The sequence below is a fragment of the Plodia interpunctella genome, chromosome 25, assembly GCF_027563975.2.
Source record: "Plodia interpunctella isolate USDA-ARS_2022_Savannah chromosome 25, ilPloInte3.2, whole genome shotgun sequence".
NCBI classification, from domain to species: domain Eukaryota; kingdom Metazoa; phylum Arthropoda; class Insecta; order Lepidoptera; family Pyralidae; genus Plodia; species Plodia interpunctella.
Window position 1 is genome coordinate 6504057 of NC_071318.1, and position 27120 is coordinate 6531176.

The window sequence follows — 27120 nt, forward strand, 5'->3', positions numbered from 1 at the left end:
TCTTTAATTGGTTCTTTGTTATATGTAACAGTGAATTCTAGGCCAGATTTAACGTTCTCTGTAAACTATTTAAGCAGATATCAATCTAAACCAAATTTGACTTTGTGGAAAGCTTTGAAAAGAATTTTGAGATATGTTAAACAAACTTTATATTATAATTTATGTTATAAGAATTGTAATAATATTTCATTAGTTGGTTTTGCTGATGCAGATTGGGGTAGAGACGTTGATAGGAAATCAACTACTGGTTATTTGTTTTTAATTTTTGGTAACACTGTTGTATGGAAATCTAAAAAACAATCTGTAGTAGCTTTAAGTACGACGGAAGCAGAATTGGTAGCACTTTGTGAAGCTTGTGTTGAGTCTTGTTTTGTTATTAAGATTTTAAATGATTTAAATATTGAAGTAAAGGATTTTAAAATTTTTGAAGATAATCAAAGCACTATCAAATCTGTTCAAACTTATGATCAAAGAAAACTGAAGCATTTAGAAATTAAATATAATTTTATAAAACAAAAGGTTGAGCAAGGTTTTGTTAAAGTTGAATATATAAGTACTAATAACCAATTAGCTGATATTTTTACTAAGCCTGTTAGTAAGTTTTGTTTAAAAGAATTTGTTGTTAAGTTAGGAATTTTAAATGTGATGTCTGAGGAAGAGTGTTGAGTATAAGTAAGTTAGTGGACAGCCACCACATTTAAAGGTTATATTCTATTATATTATATTGTTTATGGTTATCTCATAGAGTGACATTGTTGTTGTGAAAAATGGTTTAAATTTGTAAGACGTTAAAATGTAGCTGATAGAAATAAAAGAGAAATAAAATGATTTAATATAAAGGAACTTTAATTAATTGAGGCATTCAGATCTACAAAGCCAATAGGGACATATAAACCATAACCTACCACTTAACTTAGTTACAACTAAGTGCATACAGGTTTATTTACCCCGCATTGTAACTACCAACTAGATTTTTAACACGTGTGCTATTACGAATGACTATATTACTAATAACATTTCGGGACCATCTCATTTAGTCAAGCAAAACTACATATACAAAGATGTGTATTTTTGCCGAATAAAGTTCTTCTTTCTTTTTGTATTATTTCTTTATTAAATTGTTACAGGATAATAATTAACAGTAAATAAGCATATAAATAAAAGTATCACAAATTAATAACGTGCCTGAACTAGGATGTACCTAAATAAATCAACATGTGTTTCAGGCGTTAAAAGCTAAAATTAATCACAAATTAACAATCAATTACATACATTATAGGAAAAATAAACAAAAGAATATATAATTACATTAAAATTATTAACATAATAAATGAATGTAATGATTTTGCAATAACATGTAACGTTTCTTTCAACTATTTAATTAAACGTAATGATAGAATCAGATATCTATGTAAGTACATATTCTTATATTTCCTTTGTATTATACCGTCCTATTCTCAATCTTGACGTTGGCAAAATCATCGTTTTGGTGAACGATGGAGCTAACAAAAGAATGAAGAATTCAGATATGAGCGTTCTTCTGCGCAAGGGTTTTGTTACTTTTGTCCAATGTATCCTGGCCCTCACATTCGAATGACACTTCCCCATGCATTGGGCATGCAGCAAGGGATTTTAGGACTTTGTAATAAGGTTCATATTTTAACGCCTTTCTTTGCGCATTAATAAATCGATTTAACATGTAAAACAACTGAATATAGCTACCATTTATTGAATCTCTAAAACCTTAAGAACTCTTGTTGGTATTAGGTAAGTACTTACATAGAATGAAGCATACCTATGCAACGATTACCTTGGCAATTTGATTGGAGTAGTTTTGAAGTTTCTGTGCAAAAGCACAATTTATGTGTACCAATTTTCACACATATATTGTTAATTCAAAACATACATCACGCAATAAATATCACTTTAATACCAAATAAACGCGCTAAAAAGATGAATGTCCAGAATTTTCGGTCGATTGCTCTCTCAAAAACCTATTTCTTGGCAACAATTTCAATACGAGATCCACTTACTGCATTCATAATATTTTCTCCATGTCTTCGTATAACGCCAACTTAGTAAAATGCCTAACTGCTAAAGACGACTACTTGGCTCTAAATGTAAACTTTTATATAATGACGAGAATTTCGCAATTTTATTTTTTAAATGTTCGTTTATCTTTAGTAAATGTATCCAATAGTGACGACTACATTTCAATTTAACCCATTCAAAGCCTATAATATTCAAAGTACTTAAATAAAAAACATTATTTTACAAAATAATGGATGCAATTTGAGGACTTAGTATATACATCATTTTGAGAATACCCAAAATTCTAAAAAGTCGGAACTATATGACATCACTGTCAATAAATCACATGTACCGTATTTTAATTATTATGTCTACACAAATTCACCACTACTACTTACCAATGGCATAATGATCCTTACAGAGAAACTTGATGCGGTCAACTTTACCCATGCGAGCAATGAATTCGTATTTTGATAGCTGTTGACATTACGCGACGACACGATTCCCTCGAGGTCCAATGTGTCTTGCGACCAGTGGCCTGGAAGTCTGATAGTTCGACACTTGTCCAGAACTTATGGGCTGTGCTAAATAGCAATTTGCGATATCGATGTCTCGGATGTCTAGACGATAAGAGTGCGATTCGTTCACGGTGGACAGTTTGTTTGAGCTAGTCGTGGCGTGTGGTTCAGCAGATGGTGTCAGATTTTTATTCAAGTTTACTAATATAAATAATCGCTTCGTCGAAGAACATCCCTTTAGCATAATAGCTTCTAATCGCATAATGTCCCTTTCGCAAAATGTCTTCTGGTAACATAGTGGCGTTTCGAATAAAAAAAAAAGATGTCTCGGCGTAAACATATGTAATTTTGCTAATCTTTGCATGAATGAATTTTCCAATAAAAATTTCAATAAAATACTAGCCACTATCATATTGCAGGAAAAGAATTTAAAAAAAAAATAACCGACGCCATTCATATTCATGAATAGCAATTCTTCATTCGAAATAATAAATTACTGCGTTCCCGCCAAAAGACATATTTTGGGATCCATTTTGTATTCGCATCACGTACCTATTATAATGGAATCGTTACAAATAACACGTTTACTTATGGAGTTCAGTGTTGATTAGACAGTTTTATTATAAGCTATCCTATTTATTTTATATCCGTTCTGTGATTCATCAATGCTCTTTTTTTACAATGATATTTAAGTATGTACCTAACATTTAGCGTATGAAATGAGAACATTTATAATATACTCTTATAATTTTGTTATGTTATGAAATCAAAAATGTAAGGTAATTATTACATATAATAATTGTTACATTAATGCTTTTCAATTATTTTCGGAAAACACGATTATCATGTCTTACAATAGTAATATAAAATAATATAGACTACAATACAATACTCTTTATTGCACCAAAAGCTAAATTTACAAAAAAGAACCATACAAAAATAAAAGGCACAAAGGCGGACTTATCGCTAAAGCGATCTCTTCCAGTCAACCTTGAGGAAACGATAATGGAGAGGCGTTGGCGCAGGAAATAAAATAAACTAACACATAATATCGATATATGTAATAAATTATTATTTAAATTCCAATATCTAGTACAGCTTATTAGGAATTATGAAATAAAAGACGATATTTTTTAAAACGTATTTTTATTTTCAGTCTTTCAGTTTCCTGGAATACGAAAAATAGAATATCTACTTTCCGTATGCCACAAAGAATGTGCAAAAATAACAAAATATATGTAACATGTATAAAATGGCGACTGTATTTCGCAATAATTTAAAAATTGTTATTATTTTAATTCGTGAATTTTCTTTATTTTGATTTTTTTTTAATTGTCAGTCAAATGTGAAGGTAGGTGGCGAATTCAAAAGCAATGCACTTACCCCCATTTTTAACGTACATTCTTCTGTAAAAAAAACAATTTAACAAAATTAAGTCAAAATATCGAAAACTCACAATTTTAAATGCTTTCAAAATGCATATTAGGTACAATTACAATCGCGGTGTCGAATGATAATACTTACATACTAAGTTATATACATAATTACAGGGTATAACAAGCTCGTATATCTAAATTAAAACAATTTGTGAAAGTCCTGCATTGTTTTATTGAGATCAAATTGGTCAAACAAAATAATAAACATATATAGTTTAACGAGTTATAAACTATATTCATATCGATTACACAATATTTGCGTCCGCGCAGTTTTAGAATCAATAAGGTTGTCACACACATATTTATGACACATTCAGTTTAATAAAATCCTTTTATTTTACCATTATCAACAAAACGCTCAATAATAAGAAATATAACATTTTTAAAATAAGTAATTTAGTTTGAGAGAGTAAAACAGATTAAATATGTTTACAGGATATGTACAAATTTAACGACTGCCATATTTATACATATTTTTAAATTGTATCTCTTTTAAAAGCTTACATGAAGATATAGATCAACATGTACAGCCTTTTGGAGAATTTAATGTTATAAGTTTTGTTATTTCTATTAGTTTATAGATATATCAATAAATGACAAACCTATGTACCGATATTCCTACTAAAACCTGGTTACATTGAAATTTTTTTTTTAATATATTATTCAAATTTTTCAGAAATCTATTGCGCAAAAGTCATCAGTGCGAACAAAAGAGGCTTAAATTATTTATTTCCTTGAATTTTAAATGAATGCGTATACGCATGTGTGTTGCAACCTTAAGAACGTGGCTACATTGAGTCAATGTAAATTTTAAAAAATCTCTCAGTCTTAAAAAAACATAAGGAAATTATAAACACTGAATTTATATAAAAGTCAAATATATTATTTGACAGAATATCATAAAACAAACGGAAATAGCTGAGATAACATATTTTAATTAATAAAAACTTAACATAATTGGTACATTACATAGTACATAATATGTGGATTTAGACTGAAAACCTAAATTATTTCTTTCAGCTAACACATTTTGCAATATTAAAGGATATTCTTACTCTTTTCTTAAAATGATTCAGTTCGATGTCATTAAGTTTCTAATATTATCGTAGTATGTGTAATTTTTTACAGCATGGTGGGCAAAAGAGTTATTTCCATTTCGACAAGCAAATGTTGTCGTCCAAATCAAAATGGACTTTATGGCGGCTGGCACTTAGGTCTTCATTGCCGTTGTTCCAATACAAAACAACGGCAATAAAGACTTAATTGCTAGCCGCCATAAGGTCCCTTTTGATTTGGACGACCACAAGTTATCAAGCCTAGTTTGTCACTTAAAAAACTCAACATTTTATTAGCAATATTAAACAAACGTATGTATCTAAATAATGCACTTTTATGAATATACAATCATGATAAAAGTAAGTGTTCTTCTCTCAAACAGGAACGCAATTAATTGAAATGTCCTTAAACTTGGACATTCCGTGCAATATTTAAAATTACTGAAGGCCTACCAAGAATCATACAAACACGTAGCATCCACACGCTGTCCCCTTTTCCCATATCGTGTACGCTTCGTGCATAAAAAGAGCGAGAGCGAGAGACGTGCTACGTGTTTTATGTTTCATAGTAGCCCCCTGTTTTATTATATGTACTGATATATTGTTTTTTTTAATTTTGATGTAGGTATATGTATCCTCGTAGCCTAGTTTATTTCTATATAATGTATATTTCTGTAAATTTGTGTAAAAATTAAGAAAATTGAAGAACAAAACATTATTTACATTTTATTTTTGATAAAAACACACATGAATAAGATAAAATGAAATTTTCTTATACAGATTTTTTTTGTTAATTTTATTGTAAAAAACAATCGAATGTTTTAATGCCAATATTCAAAAGACTAAGTTCTGAAATATAAACGTAATCTTGCGCACTTAAGTTTTTTTTCTCAAATGTTCAAAAGCCTAAATCTAGTATTACAAGAATAAAAAAGAAAAGTAAAAGTGTTAAAACTATAAAAATGACTTAATGCTAGCTTTTATTGCTATGTTGTCATAGTGGTTCGTTACTTACGTTTTAATATTAGACACTTAACAAAATTGCATTATTTACGAAAATTTCAGTAAATATCTACTACAAGGTCGAAAGTTACGCAAAAATTTGAGGGAAATTTCCTATGAGCATTACTGAATATAATGAACTACATTTATATAGGTACTTACGTTTTGTATACTTAAATAAGTCATACAAAGTATAGGATAAACACGAAGATTTAGATTATGTTGATGATATAGGAATATTAATTTTTTAATAGTTATTATGGCATAGCTATCAATATTTTAACTAAATAATTACATTACTATGCGGAGGAATTAAATCTAAAAATTGTGATAAAACAATTTGTGTGTTTTTATTTTTAACAATCTGAAGTGATGAAGGCTATAACAGGAATATTATTTCTTTCTTGGTAATACGAACATAAAGTTCAAATTTTAAACTAATAAAAATGTAAAACCTCCATTTGTTATTGTTCAGTATCCAATTTAACTACGTGTGTTACACACAAAAATATTTTTAAAGTATTAATTTAACTTGTTTTTTAAAGTACTTTTTAATAATAATAAAATGTGATAATTATTGAAAACATTCTTTTATATGTAATATATTATATTACCTACACATTACACACTGACAGACGACGACTGGTTTCTTTTTTAAATAAGGTACCCTAAAATGCCGAAAATATTCTCAAATAATGTTTACCAAAACAAGCTTTTATATTTAAATGCACGCAAAATACAATAATTGCATTTTCTTAACAACAAGTGAAAAGAGAAAATATTACAAACTTTCACAATTATTCGACCTCTGATATAAAGTAATTCTGCAATATTTACCCAATTGTTTGGGAGTCACTGAAAACCCGCGCAGTGGCTTTGCTTTCGTGGCGCTTGCTGTGTGATACCTTTTAGCATCATAATCATCCGTAATTCGTAAAAAAAAATGTTATTATGCAAAATTTTTTATTACGAATAAACATTTACTATCTTCTATTTTTGAGACTTTTAAGCGAATTTTTATATTTTTTTTAATGTAACAAAAGCAAGTAATTCTATTATCTATATATAAAAAAAAATATGATTCGCTAAAAGTAGTTTTTAAGTTATCATATATCAGAAATGAAATAAATATGAACGGTCCGTACAATATTATGTAATAAGCACTCCTACTATACACCACAAGAGAATTCGATGCAATAAAAATATTGTTAACTGCAAGAGATACAAACATTCATTAGCGCTTATTAATCCTTATAAACTTTTATATTCAGTAATTTTAGTATCCGATCATAACAACAATCAATATATATTCAAATATTAACAGTTGTTAAGTTCTTACGAGATACTTTATCAGAATATGTATACCGAAGCAATACAAAACATACAACTACTTTGAAATAAATTTTACACTTCTTTTCCGAAATAATAAAAAAAAAAAATTTTTTTTCAACGAACATATTTCCACAATCTAAATATCACCTTAATTACCAAACAAAATTACACATTTCCTAAATAGAGTGTACACATCTCATAATTTATTACCGTACCTGTATTTTGCAACAAAACAGCTTTACAAGTCTTTTGCGAGGAAAAAAGACAATGTATTTTAAAGACAGCGTATATTAACTTCTGTATTCAAGTCAATTTGACGATCAACCTGCTTTTCGACACCATTTTGTTGTGAAATTTCTTCTTGAACAATTCCGCGCCCGTTGAAGATTTGAAGGTTATCTTCGCTGAACAGCCATCTTTATCCAATATTAGCGTCTGCAAGCAATCCGGATGTTCAGTGGTTTCTATCCTTACAAAGTTACTTCTATCTTATATTTATATAATACGTATGTACATACAACGATATATTGAACACATTATAACTACTGACATATGTCATTGTGAGTCTTATAACCGAAACGTAAGGCACAATATCTGATGGTGATAAATTCTGTTGCTATTTTTAATGTTTCGATAATAAAATATAAAGTGAGAAATTCATAAAATATATATGGGATATTTAAAAAAAGATCTCAAAAATATGAAGAATTAATTAGCTTTAGGAAGCGTAACAACCAAACATCTTAAATATACTTAATTAAGAGACATATTTAAGAACGTCATTAAGTTTTAAATACGTTTTCCACTTTTTAAAAATAAAATAAATAAAATAAATATATAAGAACAAATCACACAGATTAAGCTAGCCCCAAAGTAAGTTCGAGACTTGTGTTATGGGATACTAACTCAACGATACTATATTTTATAACAAAGGCATATATAGATAAACATCCAAGACCCGGGCCAATCAGAAAAAGATCATTTTCCATCATGACCCGACCGGGGATCGAACCCGGGACCTCTCGGTTCATTGGCAAGATCCTTACCACTGCGCCACCGAGGTCGTCAAAGTTTTAAGTTACCAACATTTGTTCTTTTAATGAATATTTAATAAATTCAAACATTATTCTTATTCAATTACATACAATCTCAATATGTGACGACTAATCTTAACAAAAGAAATTATTTGTATATTATTATTTAATAAAAATAAAATCACAGACAATGACTAGATAAATTATTATCACATTGAAATTGCGTGGTATTTAAATATAATAAACCAAATATAGAACATTGTACATTGGTTTTCACATTTTTGTGATAAGATTTTTTTTCTTTTATAACACAACTTCCATCAATTATGAATATTAACATTCACGACGTCCGTTATTGTCATTTCGATAATACACAAAATCTACTCATAAGACGTAGAAATAAATATCCACTTTGTGTCTACAAACTACAAAACATATTATATTTCATTATATAATAAATAATATGTATTTACATACCCGCCATGGTCACACTTAAAGTAGAATAACCGATGGCGATGAAGTTTCATTACAAAACATTTTAAAGGAAGTTAAAAAATATATCACTCTTACCATTTAGCCTAATCACAATTCGGCTATATAACTAACCGCAAATGATGATCTTATACATTGCATAAATATATTTATTTGTAGTATATACACAGGACGATCGATATAAAACTAAATAGGCTTAATATTTCATTATTAATATATATATATTTATATATAAATACATAAATATCACAATTGATGTCACAGATTAAATTTTATTAATTGATGCCAGGAGAGTTAATTATTGAGAAACTGAAATCTCAATCCATTTCATAGGATACACAAAATACATTGAATACTTAATACAATCATAATAAAATCATTTTATGTAATTCATATACTTGAAATTCTAAATTTAGTACAAGTCTACTACTTTAATTATAAGTCACACCGCGCAGGTACAAGCGCAGAAGTCTAATTTTTGTACGGCGCGAAAATATTTTAGCCAATCAGAGCGCGCCATGTCTGAGTCCGCGCCGTCGCGTCGTACGCACGAATCATTGATTATTTTTTGATTTTAAGACTTATGTCCTAGTAATATGGTCGTTATTTTATTGAGTTTGTATTCGGTTTGATTCGGCGGCGCTATTCTGCGCCGTCGAATATTCTATGTAACTTATATATTTTGTATTTTTATTTTTCAGATATATAGCTAATATAATATATATAACATTACTATGTTATCCAGCGATAATATATTTGTACTATATATGTAGAAACTTGGCATATATATGCAATGTTAACTTATGTACCTACTTCAAATCGTCTTTTTAATTGACAACACCGAGACAATTTTTTGCTGATAGTTCTAAATTTTTTTTTTATCTGTCCCATTGCATTCCACAGAATAGAATTATTATAGCCTTTTCTGTCTTCTACTGAACAAAATGGATATTATTTAAATATTCTTACATGTTATATTACTGATAAAAATTATACATAAATTTAATAATAATGATAGTACTTACATGTTATATTACTGATAAAAATTATACATAAATTTAATAAAAATGATAGTACTTACATGTTATATTACTGATAAAAATTATACATAAATTTATATTTCAAAATGGTAAGCCCTTCTGGCATAATAGGGACCAACACTGTTTGAATGAGTTTCTTTCGGCATTTCTTCTCAGCAGTGGTCGTTCCGAAATGCTAGTAGTTTGTAGCTTTGGTAAACATCATTTAATTTAGAATATGACGTGAAAAAGTGCCTGTGAAGGCCTAATTTCTGAATAAATGATTTGATTTTGATTTTGATTCTCTTAAAAATCTAACATTAAAAAATAAACCGATTCTTAGAGGAGGATATAGTAATGACTTTCATTTCATTTGCGATTATCAATTTAAATTCAGTATCTCCATATTAATTCTCGTTAGCACCAACCTAAAATTATTGACGTTGGTTTGCGACGTGGAAAGGTGAACAACACAAATATATTCAATAAGCAATATGTATCAACGGAGCTCATCAAAATTATTGTAATATTACAATTTACTTTCGAATGCTTACATATTTTATACTAAATAGTAATTCTACACATTTTCAATATACTCCACACTATTTTGAATAATTTTTTGGATATTACTTTTTTAAAAAATAGTATATATACTATTGATAATTTTTAGAAATACAATCTTAAAATTATTGATGCGAAAGTACGTCGGTCACGCGTTCAAGGCTAAATCGATTATTTTGACGATTGATATTATTTAAACTGGTCTATTTTGATTAAATTTCGAGTAGATAAATTGATCCGGCGTCAAACGTAGGCTAACGCGAGCGGAACTGCGGACAGCAGACATTACTAGAAAATATCACGTTAAAAAAGTGCCTGCGAACCGTGAAGGTCTTATGTATAAATACAAAATATGTATATACGAGTATATTACATACATATGAGCACGCCCATGGATGTAGTGATTAGGGATTTCCACTAACCACGATCCTGACAAATTTCATACGCCTCTTCTACACTATCTATACAGCAGGCGACCTATGACGAATAAATGAATTTGGTATTTAAATTTTGACTAATTAAGGGATTAATTGAAGTTTAATTTCTGAATCTTTCGGCTTTTTTTGTCTAAACGGATTTGTTATATATGTCACACATGCTTTTAAACTTAATTTCGAAAATAATGAGACGAAAAAATTCTGGAATCGAGCGGGAATTGAACCCACGCTGCCCCTGTATAATCTCTATGCGCGATCTATGTTTTTGTTAATTAATAATTTGAGTGCCTCAATCCAGCCTGATCGAAAACAGAGATCTAGGGTGCGCAAACTCAAAAAATGCTTTTCACTTTTTCCACGAAGATTCTACATTATAGGATGCCTGTGCATGTCTAATCCCTACATTCATAGTATAAAAAGAATTTGCGCCTGTCTGTCTGTCCATATGAACGCGATAAACTGTATTTTTGTACGGTTTTCACCAATTTAATGTAATGTAATAGTATGTAATTTCTGAATAAATGATTCTGGCATGATAGGGACCAACACTGTTCAAATGAGTTTCTTACAGCATTTCTTCTCAGCAGTGGTCATTCCGAAATGCCAGTAGTTTGTAGCTTGTGAGAAATAACTATAAATATAAAGATTGACGAGAAAAATTGCCTGTGAAGGTCTAATTTCTGAATAAATGATTTGAATTTTGAATTTGAATTTGATTCGATTTTGATTGATGAAGATTCGGATGTGCATAATTCCTTATGATTTTACGTGCAGTCACTTTCATACTCGACAGTTTGTTTACCTTTCTGCCGCCGAAACCGTCTAAACTTAACAATTTACCTGCACATCGCTCCCAGCGAGCGTTTTCAACCTGGTATCAGTCATTCCGTCGGGCAAGTTACTGACGAGAGCCGTCAAAATTTCCTCATCCGTATCATCCGTGCCGTATTCAACTGTAGGCTCATCCTTTTTGACAACTATCCGGGTTTTCTCGCCGCCGATTGCGGTCCGAACCGCCCGGCTGAAAATACACGGATTCGGTTTGCTCGGATCCGTTTTTTCGATCCGGGAGAATACAGATTTTTCCTTCTGTTGCGTTAGTTTCGTTTGGAGTATGACGCGCCGGTTGGCGAATGTTTGAGGCTTACGGTCCTCGGCTGTATCTTTCTTTTCCTGTTGTTGTTGTTGTTGTTGTTGTTGCTGTTTTAGAGGGAGAATGCAATTTTTTAAATTAATTTCAAACTTCATTGTACAACATTGTGGGGTCTACTGGAAGAAATTTCTATAGAAATAAGTAGTACCTTTGTACTTAGTTTCCTATTTCTAACTTTTATATTTACACTGTTATGTTGTGTACATAAATAAATAAATAAATAAAAATAAAAAACATTACAAAAAAATATATGTGCAAATTTTATTGTGCTCATATATCGGCTCATATATGTGCTCATATACTGACTGATAAATGGTTTTATAATTTTAACGATTTTTTTAACGACAAATTTAAATAACAAATTAATATAACGTAAATCTTATCGATATAATAGTGTCATTTTTATTTAATAGATCTTGTGTGTCTCTGTTTTGTGGGATGATAGCTTGCTCTCCATTTTAATTTGCACACCCGTGGACGGTGAAACATGTAGGATTAAGTTTTACTTTTAACACCACATTGTGAATAACGTAAACTCATGTTTTTGCAAATGATCTTTGTCTTTTAATGCAGTCATAACTTATATACTATGTAATAAATCCCTCCTATAAGCTTTCTAATTATATAATCAATTGAATTAAATAATAATGATATGAGTTATCATAAAAACATAGTTACTTTATATAAAATCAAAACATTCGAATCGCATCTAATATTCCATCAATTTTTTTATTATCGACTTACCTCTTTACGTTCAAAAATTATTCTTGCTCGTGACTTATTTGTGTTGACTTCGAGTTTCTGTTTAGTCTGAAAACAAATTAATTAATTGATTAAATTAGTACATGTCATTGTGATTTTAAAATTACATAGTACAAGCTGCGCCCCGGCGCTTCGGGAATTACGGGATTAAAACTACCATAGGGTAGAATATAACCTGGAATAACATATAGATGTTATTCCAGGTTATATTCTACCCGTGTACCAAATTTAATAACAATCCGTCCAGTAGATTTCGTGTGAAAGAGTAACAAACATACACACAAATATATCCTCACAAACTTCGGCATTTATAGTATTATGTAGAAGAATATATAGAAGGATTTTTAGAACAGTTCTATTTAAGTTTAAATAAATATAAATAAATAAATATACGGACAAATCACACAGATTTAGCTAGCCCCAAATTTCAAAACTTATGGTATGGGATACTAACTCACCGATACTATATTTTATAACAAATACATATAGAGATAAACATCCAAGACCTAGGCCAATCAGAAAACGATCATTTTCCATTATGACCCGACCGGGGATCGAACCCGGGACCTCTTGGTTCAGAGGCAAGCACTTTACCACTGCACCACCGAGGTCGTCAAAGATTGAAACTAAGTCGGCATCCGTTCTCTCGTCTTAGCGGTTTCCCGGTTTCCTCAGCCGTCGAGCGTCGGAGCCCATAGGCTCCGCTTTCCTACTTTTTCGTCTCCACTTCACACGATCGTCGGAATCCCTAGTTGTCAGATCATTGGCATGCATATCATCCTTGACGACATCACTCCTGTTCGTTCTTCCCTCATCTCCGCATGTTACCGGTCGTTTTTATAGCTGTGACGCCACGAAGCCAGTGTCAGCGTATAAAATAACCTTAAAAATTTAAAGATTCGGCGAATGCCATCGATGCATATCAGTACCAGGCTAGGTTACGACTCCATTAGTAGTTAGTACGATGTCCACGGGAATATCCTCCAGTGACGTCGAACGAGAGGAAGAATGGTCCCATTCTAGGGCGGATCCACACGCCACCTGATCTTAATTATACAATTACAAACCTTATTAGCTTCAGACTCGATGTTTTCAACAGCGGTGGAGCTGACGGCCGCGCGACGCGGGGGAGACGCGCCTAAGAAATAAATACTCATTAATTCCGACAAAAAAACAACATAATATTATATTTTTCTAGAAAAAAACTAGATAAAAATCGGTTCAGCCGTTTGGCTGCTACGATGCCACGGACAGATATACAGACACGTTAAACGTATAACCTCTCCTCTTACTGTAGTTGGGGGTGAAAAATACAAAATATAGCTGTGATCTCACTGTAAGGAGATCACTTCCAGCACACTAGCGCGACCTAACATTTTTATTAATTTATTTTATTTCTTGGCGAAAATTATAAAAATATTTTAAAACATTATGCCAAAGTACATAAAGAATTTTAGTAGAAAGTATTACAGTTTTCTATAATACAATATGGTCATAGTAGAATAAAAGGAATTTAGTGAACAACATTTTCGATTGAGTCAACTTTATTTCATACTAAGCTTTTGACCGCGGCTTCGCCCGCGTACATTTTTCACAATGAAAAGTACCGTATGTCCTTCACCGTACTTCAAACTACATGTATGCAAAATTTCAACAAGATTGTTCGAGTAGATAGAGCGTGAAGAGATAACAAACTTACTTTTTCCCACAACATTTTTCTAGCTCCTATATTAAAGCGTTATTCTCTTGTTGTTTATTTTTAAGATTACTTGTAAAATACCCTTTAGTGTAGAATGATTTTGTGGAGAGTAATAAAGATTTTTATTACTTTAAAATAAATAAATATAAATATATTAGGACAAATCACACAGATTGAGCTGGCCCCAAAGTAAGTTCAAGACTTGTGTTATGGGATACTGACTCAACGATATATTTTATAACAAATACATATATAGATAAACATCCAAGACCAGGGCCAATCAGAAAACGATCATTGTCCATCATGACCCGACCTGGGATCGAACCCGGGACCTCTCGGTGCAGTGGCAAGAACCTTACCACTCTGCGCCACCGCTACCACTGCGTCGTCGCTTTCACATTTATAATAGTTGTTCGCCGCGAACTTAGACCTCACGAACACAACATTCTTTTAAGAGTTTTTATGAAATTGTTAACATTTCCAAATTCGACTTAACCGATTTTGATGCCGCACGAACTTAAAAATTGTAATGACAGATCCTACATACCTTTTAAATTTCATCAAAATCAGACCAACGGTTCGAAAGTTATCGCGTTACAAACAAACAAACAAACAAACAAACAAACAAACATACAAACAAACAAACAAACAAACAAACAAACAAACAAACAAACAAACAAACAAACAAACAAACAAACAAACAAACAAACAAACAAACAAACAAACAAACATAGAACAAATGTATTTTTGCCCCAAGTCGAAATGTACTCAATTAAGTTGTCAATGTAGGCAACTACCTCTATTCTACTTTTAAAATCTTAAATTTAATTTGGATTCGCAATCACTCACCTTTCTTTTTAGCATCATTGAATACGATCCTCTGTTTCGGTTGTTTGTCGACATTGGCGATCGGCCTTGGAGGTAATTTATTGCGAAGATCTGTTGTTTTGGAAGGCGTCGTATCTGATTTCCTATTGACAACGGAAATTTCATTGGTTTTTTTATTTGGGTTCCACAAAGGAATAATTCATTTTTTACGGTATTGATTTGTTTTGTAATCAATGAATTATTGTTTGCACAGCAGTGGGATGCTTAAGGCTTCGTAATAATAATAAAAAAAGGTAAAATACAAAGAGTTAGAAATAAAATATTGCAGAACTAATTTAATTCATACTATTATTATAAAAAGGTAAGAGTTTGTGACTTTGTGAGAATGTTTTAAGGTAATCTCAGAAACTAAGAATCTATTTCGAAAATTCTTTCCCCATTAGAAAGATATATTATAAAAGATTGCTATAAGCTACATTTTATCTCAAAATTCCCACGGGAGCAAAGCCCCGGGCAACATCTAGTATTAGATATATGTTAAATATATATTTATTAGATATAATTAAAATATTGAAACAATTTATTTACCTATATATTTTTATTTCTTTATTGCAACAAGCTGGCATTTAATACAACTTTGGGGGTTTGTTTCACCATTTTCATATAATATAGTATTTCATATAATATAGTATAGCAAATCTGACAGATAAATCTGCCTTAAGTGATTGGCCTTATATGCCCTTATGGCCCAATACATGTGAAACGATATGTTATCTCCAGATTATCAGATAGTTTATCAGCAAGCGGTGAAATAGTATCAATTGGCAAGAATACTCACATAGCCTTGTCTTTAAACCGTCCTGAATCTTCGTCGTCCGACAATATGCCGTCAATATCCCCCAAAATTAGATCCAGATCGTCATCACTGTCCATCAACCTGTCCGTGGATTTCTCGGCGGACTTGTCGAGTTTCTCGGGCAGTGGCGGGGTCATTGCCGGTTCTGGGGTCGTTGTTTTGGGGAGATTTTCTCGTGGCGGTGTTAATGTTTCTGTTGGATGTATTGAAAAACAAAAAACTTATTTATGCAATTGTACGAAATATATCTATACATTAAGGATTTGATCTAAGCTGTAATTACAATTGTGAATCAGTGCACATAAAATTATAACGGCCTACGATTTCTACAATTATTTTTGAAGTGAAAACTTCTTTAGCGGCGTTGTGCACTTTTTGTGATGGGTTAAAAATGTTATACTCGCGTCAGGACACGTGGCTCTGGGCGCCTACCATCAACTTTTACACAATTATTCAATTGTAGGGCAGTTCAGTTTAGGAACCTAAAATGAATCGCGTTATTTGGTAGCACCAACTTATCTTAACAAAGTCCCATTTGAATCGTAAGGAGTGAATGAAATTCATAAAAAAAAAGTAAAAATTGTCTCTGAATCGAAAACCCAGTGACAGCAGCCAAATGTAAGAAAGAGATAAGGCTATACGATCTCTACATATTTTATCTCGTTTCAAGAGTTACGTTCCGATATCAAATTCTTACCATTTTGAGCAAACAATATGTATTTTTTTGTTACTTAAAATGTATCTTTGTGTTAGTTACATGACTAAAGTAAATACAAAACACCATAAAATAAAATATTTCAATTACAATAAATGCAATATAATCTAGACTAACAAATTTGTCGATCATAAACATAACACTAAACACAAACTTCGGAACATAAAAACCGTACCACGATGGAGTTTCGATGGCAAAACTAGGAACTATCAATAGATACAGATATACCACGTCATTGTTTTCAGCGACAGTAGCGCCACGTCTGTGGGACTTCTTTCGTGGTAATCAATCAGAAATAGTATCTTTTTTTGAATCGCGAATTTTGACAGATACGCGATCCAGTTACGTTCTCAATGCACATCATGGTACCGTATTGTATGCAAAATGAGTGAATGAAATCGAAACGGCGTATTGTTTTGGTGACTACCTATAATGGATCGTTATGTCATCTTGATGGTACGAATTAGCGATGCAGATCTAAACTGGATCGCATTAAGAGATGATGGTAAGCCCCCTGATCGAAAATTCGTAAGATGTAAAAAATGCACAACGTTAATATTCAAGTTTTCACTTCTGCCGGAACTCGCAGTGTGGATGGATAGCCAACCTATAACAAGATGGCTTGCTTACGTTAAATTTATTATAATAACTTAAGTTTAACATAATATAGTTAGATGGCGCTGGCGACTTAACGTTAGATATATATTTTAAAATTGTTATAAACCTAAGCACTTTTTCTCTGGCTTCCAACCAATAAACGGTGTTTCCGGCTTATTAGATCTTTTTCATTTTGTAACCCGGTCTTTTTAAACAAGCTACATCTAAAATATAACCGCACTTCGGGATTTAGTCGTAACATCATTCATTTAATATGTTCATTTACAAATCCATTAACCAATCCTATATAAAAATGTAAAACTAATAATGATACAAATATATATATATATATATACAAGGACATTACAAACCTGTGGATATTCTTTATCATTTATCACTTATGTTATACACTGCAAATGAAAAGTCTCAACATTTTAAAACATAAATAATATAACGCATTAAACTGCAGCAAGATTTTTCCCCTTTCTAATCAGTTTTAAAGCTATCAACAATTTTTCTTTAACTTACCGCTGGTGGAGTTGACCTCAGCGCTCCGCACCGGCGACCTCGCCCTGAGCTTCTCCTTCTCCGTGGAGTCGGGCTTCACCGCCATCTCCATCTCTATCTCCATCTCCCCCGCCACCGGTCTATCTTCTGTCTTCGGCTTGGGTTCTTTGTCTCTCTCTTGACGGTCGCGATCTCTGTTAAAAGAGTTATTTTTTAAGTGGTGAATGTGGCCGAAATCTGGTACATGCATGTCACACATGATACTCAAACTTAATTTAAATAATTAAATGAGCGGAAAACGAAACCACGGCCCGGCCTAAACGGGACACAAGAATCTTCGTCATAAGTTTGACTGAATTTTTTATACAAAACTAAAAATCCTTTCTAATTAAATCCTTCCACTATAAACTAGTTGAAGGAATTTATTAGAAATTATTTCCTGTCGCATTTATTTAAAATGAATAGTGAGCCGAAAGCGCCCTTTTAAAACACACTGTTTCGCGCATCATCATTAAAGAAAATACTCCAAAATTTGCTGTTTCCCTGTGTTTCTCACTAAATCGTCATTAATATGAAGAAAACGAATACGACGTGTTTTTACCCTAAAACCACACTGTTTCTCACCTGTTTCTCGCCGCGTCGTCATTACTCTTGGAGTTCTGGCTGGTCTGTGTGGCCGCTACAGCGTTCTTCCTCCGCCTGAACTCTTTCGCGCGCAACACTCGCTCGCGAAGATTCTCTTGTTCGCGCATTTTACGCCGATATTCACTTTCCTGGTACAATGATTTCAATAATTTAAACAAATATTTAAAATATTCAAGCAACCACTGTCAATTTGTTGTGTGTAATAAATAAATATATATAACATATACATTTACAAATATACATCCAAGACCCAGTACAATCTGAAAAATATAATTTTCTGAACTGAACTGAAGGAGAATCGAACCCGAGATCTCCAGTGCAGTAGTCCAGCATTATGACCATTGGGCCACGGAGGTCGTAATTGTCGTATTATCTTTGTCCTGAAGTGGATCTAGAGTGTTTCTCGTGATATCTACAGATGTTTCTCCAGGTAGTTCTCACCTCGTCTCTGACAGGCGAGGTCCTTCTCCTCTCGGGGCTGCGTCGCGGCGACAGAGACCTGCGTCTGATGTCCCGAGGTTCTCGCGGTGGTTCTCGAAGTGGTTCTCGTGGCGTTTCCGGCGATGGAGTTCGCATGCTGGTGACAATATTTCGAGAATCATTAACCTGGCTTTGATTTTCTAAATGACGATTATGAAAAGTATATTAGAATAATTGGTTATTTGATACAAGTCAAAACGTACACTTGTTTCTTTACAACAATTTGACTTCGATATGTAGTATTATGAAAATAAAATGTTTACGATGAAATGCCGTGATACGGAAAATATTAATTAAACCGAATAATAGACATAGTCCGAATATGTATTAATTCATTTCGAAAACTTCTATTTTCCTTCACTGCTACCAGTGAACTGTTTCAAACTAGAGTATTACTACTATCCCCTTAAAATCTCTCGATAAGTACAAAAAATATTAGATATTAGATCATTTTAAACCTTATGTAAGAAGAAACAAGGTCTAAACTCACCGTCTCCTCAATCCAGCTCTATTTGCATTTATAAACTCCTCCTGCCTCCTCAACAGCTCATCATCACTGTTCCTACGCACCGGCGTCGGCGCAGCCAATTCATTTTCTATCTCTATCGTTGTGTTCTCTATGTATCTGAAATAGAAGGTACACGTATGGCCACGGCTCGATTGCTCCGTTGCGTCAACGTAGCGCGTTGCCGCATTGTTGTGCTTCGTTATTAGGTATAAGCAATGTCGTGCGTCGACATACGTCGAAACTCAATACAATTTCTGTGTTGTCAGTCGACGAACATCGTAACAACGGAGATCTACGGAGCAATGGAGCCGAAGTATATCAAGGCTTTAATTAGTAGCGCCCCGAAATTCGAAACTAAGGGTATTGTACGTAAATTTTTTATGGTATTTAACTTTTATGCTTATGCCTATATACAAAATTAATGTCCATTGAGGCAAACCATATATTTAATACTAAAAATTAATTACCCGTGAAAAATTCACGCTGGTGAAGCCGCTGTTAAAAGCTAGTATGTTATTTGTTTGAATTGCTTACCTCTGTGGCGACCTCCTGAATTTCCTCGTAGCTGCGCGAGCGAGTGCGTTGCGTTGTTCTGCTATGAATCTTTCCGCTGCGTCATCTATGTCTTTTATTGGTCCTGTGAGAAACGAAAACAGACCAACTATTAGATGGGCCTCTTCTCATTTGTACACTTCGAAAGCTGGCCATTAAATATATAAATATATTAGGACAAATCACACAGATTGAGCTAGCCCCAAAGTAAGTTCGAGACTTGTGTTATGGGATACTGACTCAACGATACTATATATAGGTAAACATCCAAGACCCGGGCCAATCAGAAAAAGATCATTTTCCATCATGACGCGACCTCTCGATTCAGTGGCAAGAACTTTACCACTGCGCCAACGAGGTCGTCAGATTAAAAGTATATTAATTCAATATACAGGGACAATCACGCTGAGTTCTCCCCAAAAATATCCGAGACTTGGGTTGTTATATACTAACTCAACAATACTATATTTTATATAAAAGAATGAATATTTATTTACTTTTGAAGAAAATTTATTTAATTAATAGCAAACAAAACAGATTACAATCACAAGCTAAATTTAAAATTAGGTTCAGATATAATTTGTAATCCAAAATATGTATGCCTAATGAGGTTTAAACTTATTTAGGATTGTTACAGTACCCTATAACAATCTTAAATAAGTTTAAACCTCATTAGGCATACACATAGAATAGAATGGTTTAACATAATATATGTCGCCTATAACATATAAATATATGGATAAACATCCAAGATCCAGGTCAGTCAGAAAATTATAATTTTTAGGGTAAAGCTAGAGAGACTGTCATTATATTGAGCAAGCCATCGTCACATATGCCAGATCTATATACACATTCTGCAGAGGAGATGATGCAAAGGCAGACATAAACAGAATTACCTATACCTGTAGTCGCATCACGCGACTATAACCTCGGCATAAAATTAAAAAAAAAAATAATGAGAAACATTCCAGAAGCTTAAAGATTCATATATGGGTCTATTCACTTTTATTATTCAGAACGCGGACTTTACTTTTGGCCCAAGGTGAGAAACATTCTAGAAGTGTAATTATTTATTCTATGTGAGAAAACGAAGACCAGCTATTAGGTGAGAAACACTTTAGGAGTTTAAAGATTAATTTCTGGTTCTAGACTTGTATCTATCATAAAAATAATTTTCGAGAAAGCTTTAGTCTTAAAGAATCTAATTTAACGCACACATTGCTTTTGTAAACTGATAATGATTGATAACTAAGACAATGTATGTTTAAGAATAAAATTGTACAGCCAACCACAAGTCTAGTAATTCCGCGTGAACCTCTATCACGTTGTAATAATGTCGAATTTGCATTCGAATAAATCTGGATAGATTATGCGCTATGGACCGTACCGAGACCTATAATAAAAATCGACCTCTCATCGATTTTACTATAATTCATAAATCAATAACTCTTGACCACTAATAGATATATTAAAACTAATACATACACTAGCACACAATAAGATTACAATATTCAAAAAACATGCCGGAAAATTGGGTTATTTACATTTTAGTGTTCAAAGCCTCTGGATACAGGATTTAATGTCACACTTCTACCGCACCGCTACCATCGGCATAATGACATTCATTGAAAAGTGAGCTTTAAAGTGTTCTCTTTAGCCATACTTTGCATTGACAAAAAATTTGCGGACTGCTGGCTGTCAGCTCTCGTCTCGTCAATGTAAAGTACGTCTACACATGACGGTTTAAAGCTCACTTTTCAATGAACATCATTTTGCCGGGTAGGATAGTTGGGTTATAAGTATCCTCTGACCTTCTTTCTTAAGTTTTCAGCATCACGACAAGCCGTAGTCTTTCAGTCGTAAGCGTTAAGGATCAATTTAGCTTGACGTCTCGCCTTATACATAAGATATTGGAAGGATCTAAGGCACTAACTATAAGGTAATAAAAAAAAAACTACATACACGTGCCATGCTAATTTAAAGTGGGGAAAAGTCGGCCAATAATAAGTTAATAAGTATTCCTTTTAAAACAAAACGCGGGACTAACTGCACACCGCGGTGTTACCGCGGTGTGCAGCTAGTAATAACCTAAATGATCAATAAAAATAATAAATATATATTTACATAACATATTTTTTCACCCACATACATTTTTCTTGTTAAACAATGTTTTTAGCCTTAAGTCCTTTCAAATTGTATTTTTGCGCAATAAAGTTTTAATAAATAAACACACTCAGTATGAAAACAAAATGGCCGTCTTTCCCCGTGCAAGCCACTACACATTTACCGAATTTGCTCTCCAATGTAGGGCTTATTGGCGGTGACTTGTTGATTCGAGTCGGAATGTAGGCCGGCGGGAGACCTTGACCAAAACAATATGGCGTTAAGTAATTTAGACCGCCTGTGATCGTCTCAGGTTCGAATACCACTCGCGCCACATGAGTCATCTATAAGACTCATGTATAGTTTTCATAAACTTGCTTCCGGTAATGGAAAACATCGTGAGGAAACCTGCACAATTGTAGACTTAAGTTCATGTGCATGTCGTCTCCTGCCACTAGATGGTGGTATCCGTAAGTCATGACATGCGATTTATATTGTTTTATGTATAAATAAAATATCGACATAGCACCAAATGTCATAAATAATAGTGAATATAATGGACTTCACTAACACTATGGTATTTTTTGAAAAAAAAAATCCTCTATACATCAGACAAACATCCCACCAAAGGAACATTATAATCAATACGGAATATATATATTTTTATTTCATTATGATTTCCTGCAAATTTCCACTTCTAAAACTAATATTATTAAGTTCGAAATGTTTGATAGTTTGTGCACTATTTAATTATGGGTAATTTTCGGAACTACTCAACCGATCCCCGAAATTCTTTGACATTATCCCTGAGTGACATAAGGTACTATAATCCCGATATTCCCACGGGAACGAAGCCCTGGGACGCAGCTAGTAAAATAAAAAAAAATGTTATCAACTCACCTTCAACAGGAGGCTGAAAATTCCCTTTGAAATGCGGATTGATGAGCACTTTCTTCCCAGCTAATCCCCCAGGGGGTAAATTAGGGGGTAACTGTAAGGGCAACATTCTCACTTCAGGCTCCCGCCCTACAGGCAAAGGTTGCCTAATCGTCACTTGGGGCATATGACTGACATTATTTGGGGCTATCTCCCTGATCGGGGGTCCAAAATGCCGAGGCCCAAATTGACGGGGATAGGGGTTGAAATTGGGGCGGAAATTCCTCTCTTCAGGGCGGAATTGAAAGCGGAAGTTTGGACCGAATGGAGGGTTTTCTGGCCTGAATTGTGGATTCTCGGGCCCAAATAGCGGTTCTGGTCTAAAAGAAGGGTTTTCCTGTCTAAATGGGGGATTGTCAGGTCTTAATGGGGGGTTTTGTGGGTTTTCCGGTCTAAATGGGGGGTTTTCCGGTCTAAACGGTACTTCTTGAAGCATCGGTCGTTCGGGCGATAACTCTGGCCTGATAGGCATCGGTGGAGCGATAGGAACTGGGTCTGGTCGAATTTCTGGCATTTCCGGCCTTATTTCCGGCCTAATTTGAGGGGGACTCGCCCTGAGTTGATGAGGTGGGAACGACGGGCGGTGATTGAAGTTTACCTGCAAACAAGTTTTTCGAATAAGAAAATAGGTTATCCCAACTAATATTATAAATGCGAAAGAAAGTTTGTTACCTCTTCACGCATTATCTACTAGACTGATTGTTATGAAATATGGTACATGGGTAGAAAATAACCTGGAATAACATATAGGATATATATATACATACTTTTTATGCCGAAATTCACACGGGAGCGAAGCGCCGGGGCGCAGATAGTTTTTTATATGGTGGTTGGGTCATGGCCCAAACTCCTTATACGTAAGGAAGGCCAGTGTCCCAGCAGGGATGTTTAAATAGCTGTTAAATGGCAGTTGATGATGATGATTAACTCACCCGATGCATGTTGTTCCTGTGGTAGGGATGCGGGAACCTCTGCCGCCAGCCGCCGCGCCCGCGCTGCCCACGGACTATTACTTTGTCTGTCGGTAATTATATATATATACTAATTATAATAAAGAGGTAAGCGTTTGTAAGTTTGTAGGTTTGAGGCGGGTATTCTCCGAAACTACCGAACCGATTTAACCGAAATTATTTCACCATTAGAAAGGTACATTATCCAAGATTGCTATAATTATATATTTTATCTCTAAATTCCCAAGGGAGCGAAGCCCCGGGCAACATCTAGTATGGTAGTAGTAAAACTGCAAGTGGGCTAAGAAGTCTGTACACATGAGAAATCTAAATAATATGGAACTCTTGGTTTTGTATTAATTTTATTTATTCAATTCTTACACTGTCATTAAAGAGACGCTCCAATGCGAAGGCATACTTAATTAAATTAAATAAAAATAATATCTGTGAAGTACAACTCACCCAAACTGTCAGGGATATCCCTGACGCGCGGCTGTCTCGCTCCCGCGCGCTCGGATACGAAACGCGGACGCACTTCTCCGTCTAATTAACAACATTATCGAATAACAATTATATTCATCAACATTTACAGCGAGACAATTAAAAAAAAACACAAATCAATGTGTATAACTAAAGCAACTATATGTACATATTTTACACGTGGCATGTGGTTCCGCCCTAGAATAGGATCACTAAATTTCCTCCCGTGGAGGCAATTAAGTGGGACACACAGCCTAGGCAACAAAAAGCGGCCAGTTGTAAAATCACAGTCGAATTTTCATAATGTTTTGTTTTTTATGCTGCTGTCTCCATGCTTCGTGGCAGAGTTGAAAGTGATAAAGAACTAAAGCGACTATATGTCTCGTTTTGACCACTTCATGATCAACCAAATGTGATTTCACTCACTTGCAACTGGTGGTACCAACTCTGATGGTACAATCTGTGATGACTCAATAGGAACCGCTGCGGGCTGAAACAATACATAACATGAATTGATTGGCAATACATGGTTATAGTGATTAAGCGTATGGTTGTGGTTGTCGTACAAGGCAACCAAAGGCCTTAACTGATATGGCAACAAGAGAGTTTCCAAAGAGTTGACGTCCGGCAGGCCAGTTATAAAATCATAGCCAATTGCTCAAAATTTAATCAGAAACAAATGTGGTTATTAAGATTTAAAAACAACAGAGTGAGACAGACATACAAATATTGTATATCGGGCTTTGATGCCCCAAGCCTGTCTACTTAAGAAATAAACCTTAGTACATATATCTACAAAAAATAATATTTGAAGTAAACATAAAGTATTTATGTATACTGTATGTATTGTAGATATTTAAATTGTAAATATTTATTGTAAAGTACATATATCTACAAAAAATTAACTTGATATAAAGTTTACTTGTATCTATACTTTTCTACTATTACTGTTATTTCTATTCTGGAGAGGGGTGATGACACAAAGGCATAGATAATACCAAGTAATATAAAATTTCCCCATGAGGCTGGCATAGTCGCACCAAGCAACTGAAGCCTCGACAAAAAATAGATTTAAAAAAAGAACTATACTTTATTGTATTATAGATATTTATATTGTATATTCCAATGTGTGGTTCGAGACTGGATCAAACTCAATGAGAATGTTGTCACTGCACCTTCAGTCAACAGTTTTAAGAACAGATTGGTTAAAATCTCCAAACTTCAAGACACACACACACATCAGCTTAATGAGCTGCTAGTGTGTTATAAAATAAATATTTATTGTAAATTTTAAGGTACTTAGGTACCAAAACACTCAAGGTAAAGGAGTAACTTAAAAGTTGATTGGCCCAAAAATGTCAAACATGACATCACAATTATGTGATGACTTACAATTGGTGGTGGCACCACGGCGAGCTCCGGTCCATACGGCGGCTGAGGTTCAAACGGGAACTCCGGAGGTGGAACTAACGGTGTGTTAGGGACCTCCACTGTAATGTTAGGAACCACGCATTCTGGTTCCGCCAATGGTTGGTACGCTAACTGGAATGGAAGAACAGTTATTTAATGATGTAATATGGTGAAATGATAATCAATTTCTTGGAGTGTCCAAAGTAGATATACTAAACTTGGTGATACATTGTGAGGTTTAAGACAAATGAGGTTGGTACACAGTCTTTTGCACTTTTCTGTGCTTGATGTTTTTTGAACAATAATTCTTGAGTAGTATACATATTATATATACATATTATACCAAAGTCTACAAATAACAAAGCTCACCGGTGCATTATACTCCATAGGCTGACTAACAAAGTCATTAGGAACCATCTCAACGCTGTTCACGTAACTTGGTCCCAATGAAGTGGGCACATTTTGAGACGATCCACTCTCATAGTCGTCAGCCAAAAGCTGGTCCTCTTCTTCATTGCCGAGGTTATAGTCAGCAAGGCTCTGGTCACATAGATCATCGCCTAATAAATCCTCACTGCAAGATAAATATTGTTTATTGATTTGTTCACCTATGCTAAAGATACAAAGTGCGTCATTGCACAATATTATTTATATTTTTGACAATATGAAGGAAATATTATAAAGACTAGGAAAAGCAAGGTTTTCTAATTTTATAATGTGCATTATTTACGGTTTAGCTGGAGAACTTGATTGAAAATATAATAAAATGAATACTAACTTGTCCGACATGTTGAATTCTCCAGTGTTGGTAGACTTAACTGACATAACAATTCCTATTATTTGACATTTGAGACGAGTTTTGATTTTGTCTATGGCAATAATCGTTCAGAAACTTTCAATATAATTCAAAAACCAAAGAACTCTCGCGATAGTACTCTGGCGGGCTAAATGTGCAGTAATACTCGCTATTGTAATAACAGCAAATTAGCCAAAATCTTTAGATAATTTTTTTGGGATAACAG

At 33.5% G+C, this 27120-nt stretch overlaps 1 protein-coding gene across 4 annotated transcripts; it reads right to left on the reverse strand.

Annotated features, from left to right (window-relative positions):
* Positions 1 to 6645: 6645 nt before the first annotated feature.
* Positions 6646 to 27034, reverse strand: LOC128680969 (titin-like). Of its 4 annotated transcripts, none has more exons than XM_053764496.1 (19): positions 26877 to 27034; positions 26468 to 26672; positions 26081 to 26230; positions 25115 to 25178; positions 24671 to 24751; positions 24191 to 24276; positions 23223 to 23856; positions 22507 to 22581; positions 20202 to 20304; positions 19650 to 19784; positions 19121 to 19256; positions 18659 to 18807; positions 18056 to 18228; positions 16198 to 16408; positions 15381 to 15502; positions 13900 to 13970; positions 12815 to 12880; positions 11758 to 12108; positions 6646 to 7809 (listed from the first exon to the last, which is right to left on the reverse strand). In XM_053764496.1, exons 1-19 carry the CDS (start codon positions 26921 to 26923, stop codon positions 7678 to 7680), a joined length of 2991 nt encoding a protein of 996 aa, XP_053620471.1. In that variant the 5' UTR covers positions 26924 to 27034; the 3' UTR covers positions 6646 to 7677. The 4 variants fall into 4 exon arrangements, with proteins under 4 accessions (XP_053620471.1, XP_053620470.1, XP_053620469.1 ...); XM_053764495.1 differs by having other exon boundaries at positions 11758 to 12111; XM_053764494.1 differs by having other exon boundaries at positions 11758 to 12117.
* Between the last annotated feature and the right edge of the window lie 86 nt (positions 27035 to 27120).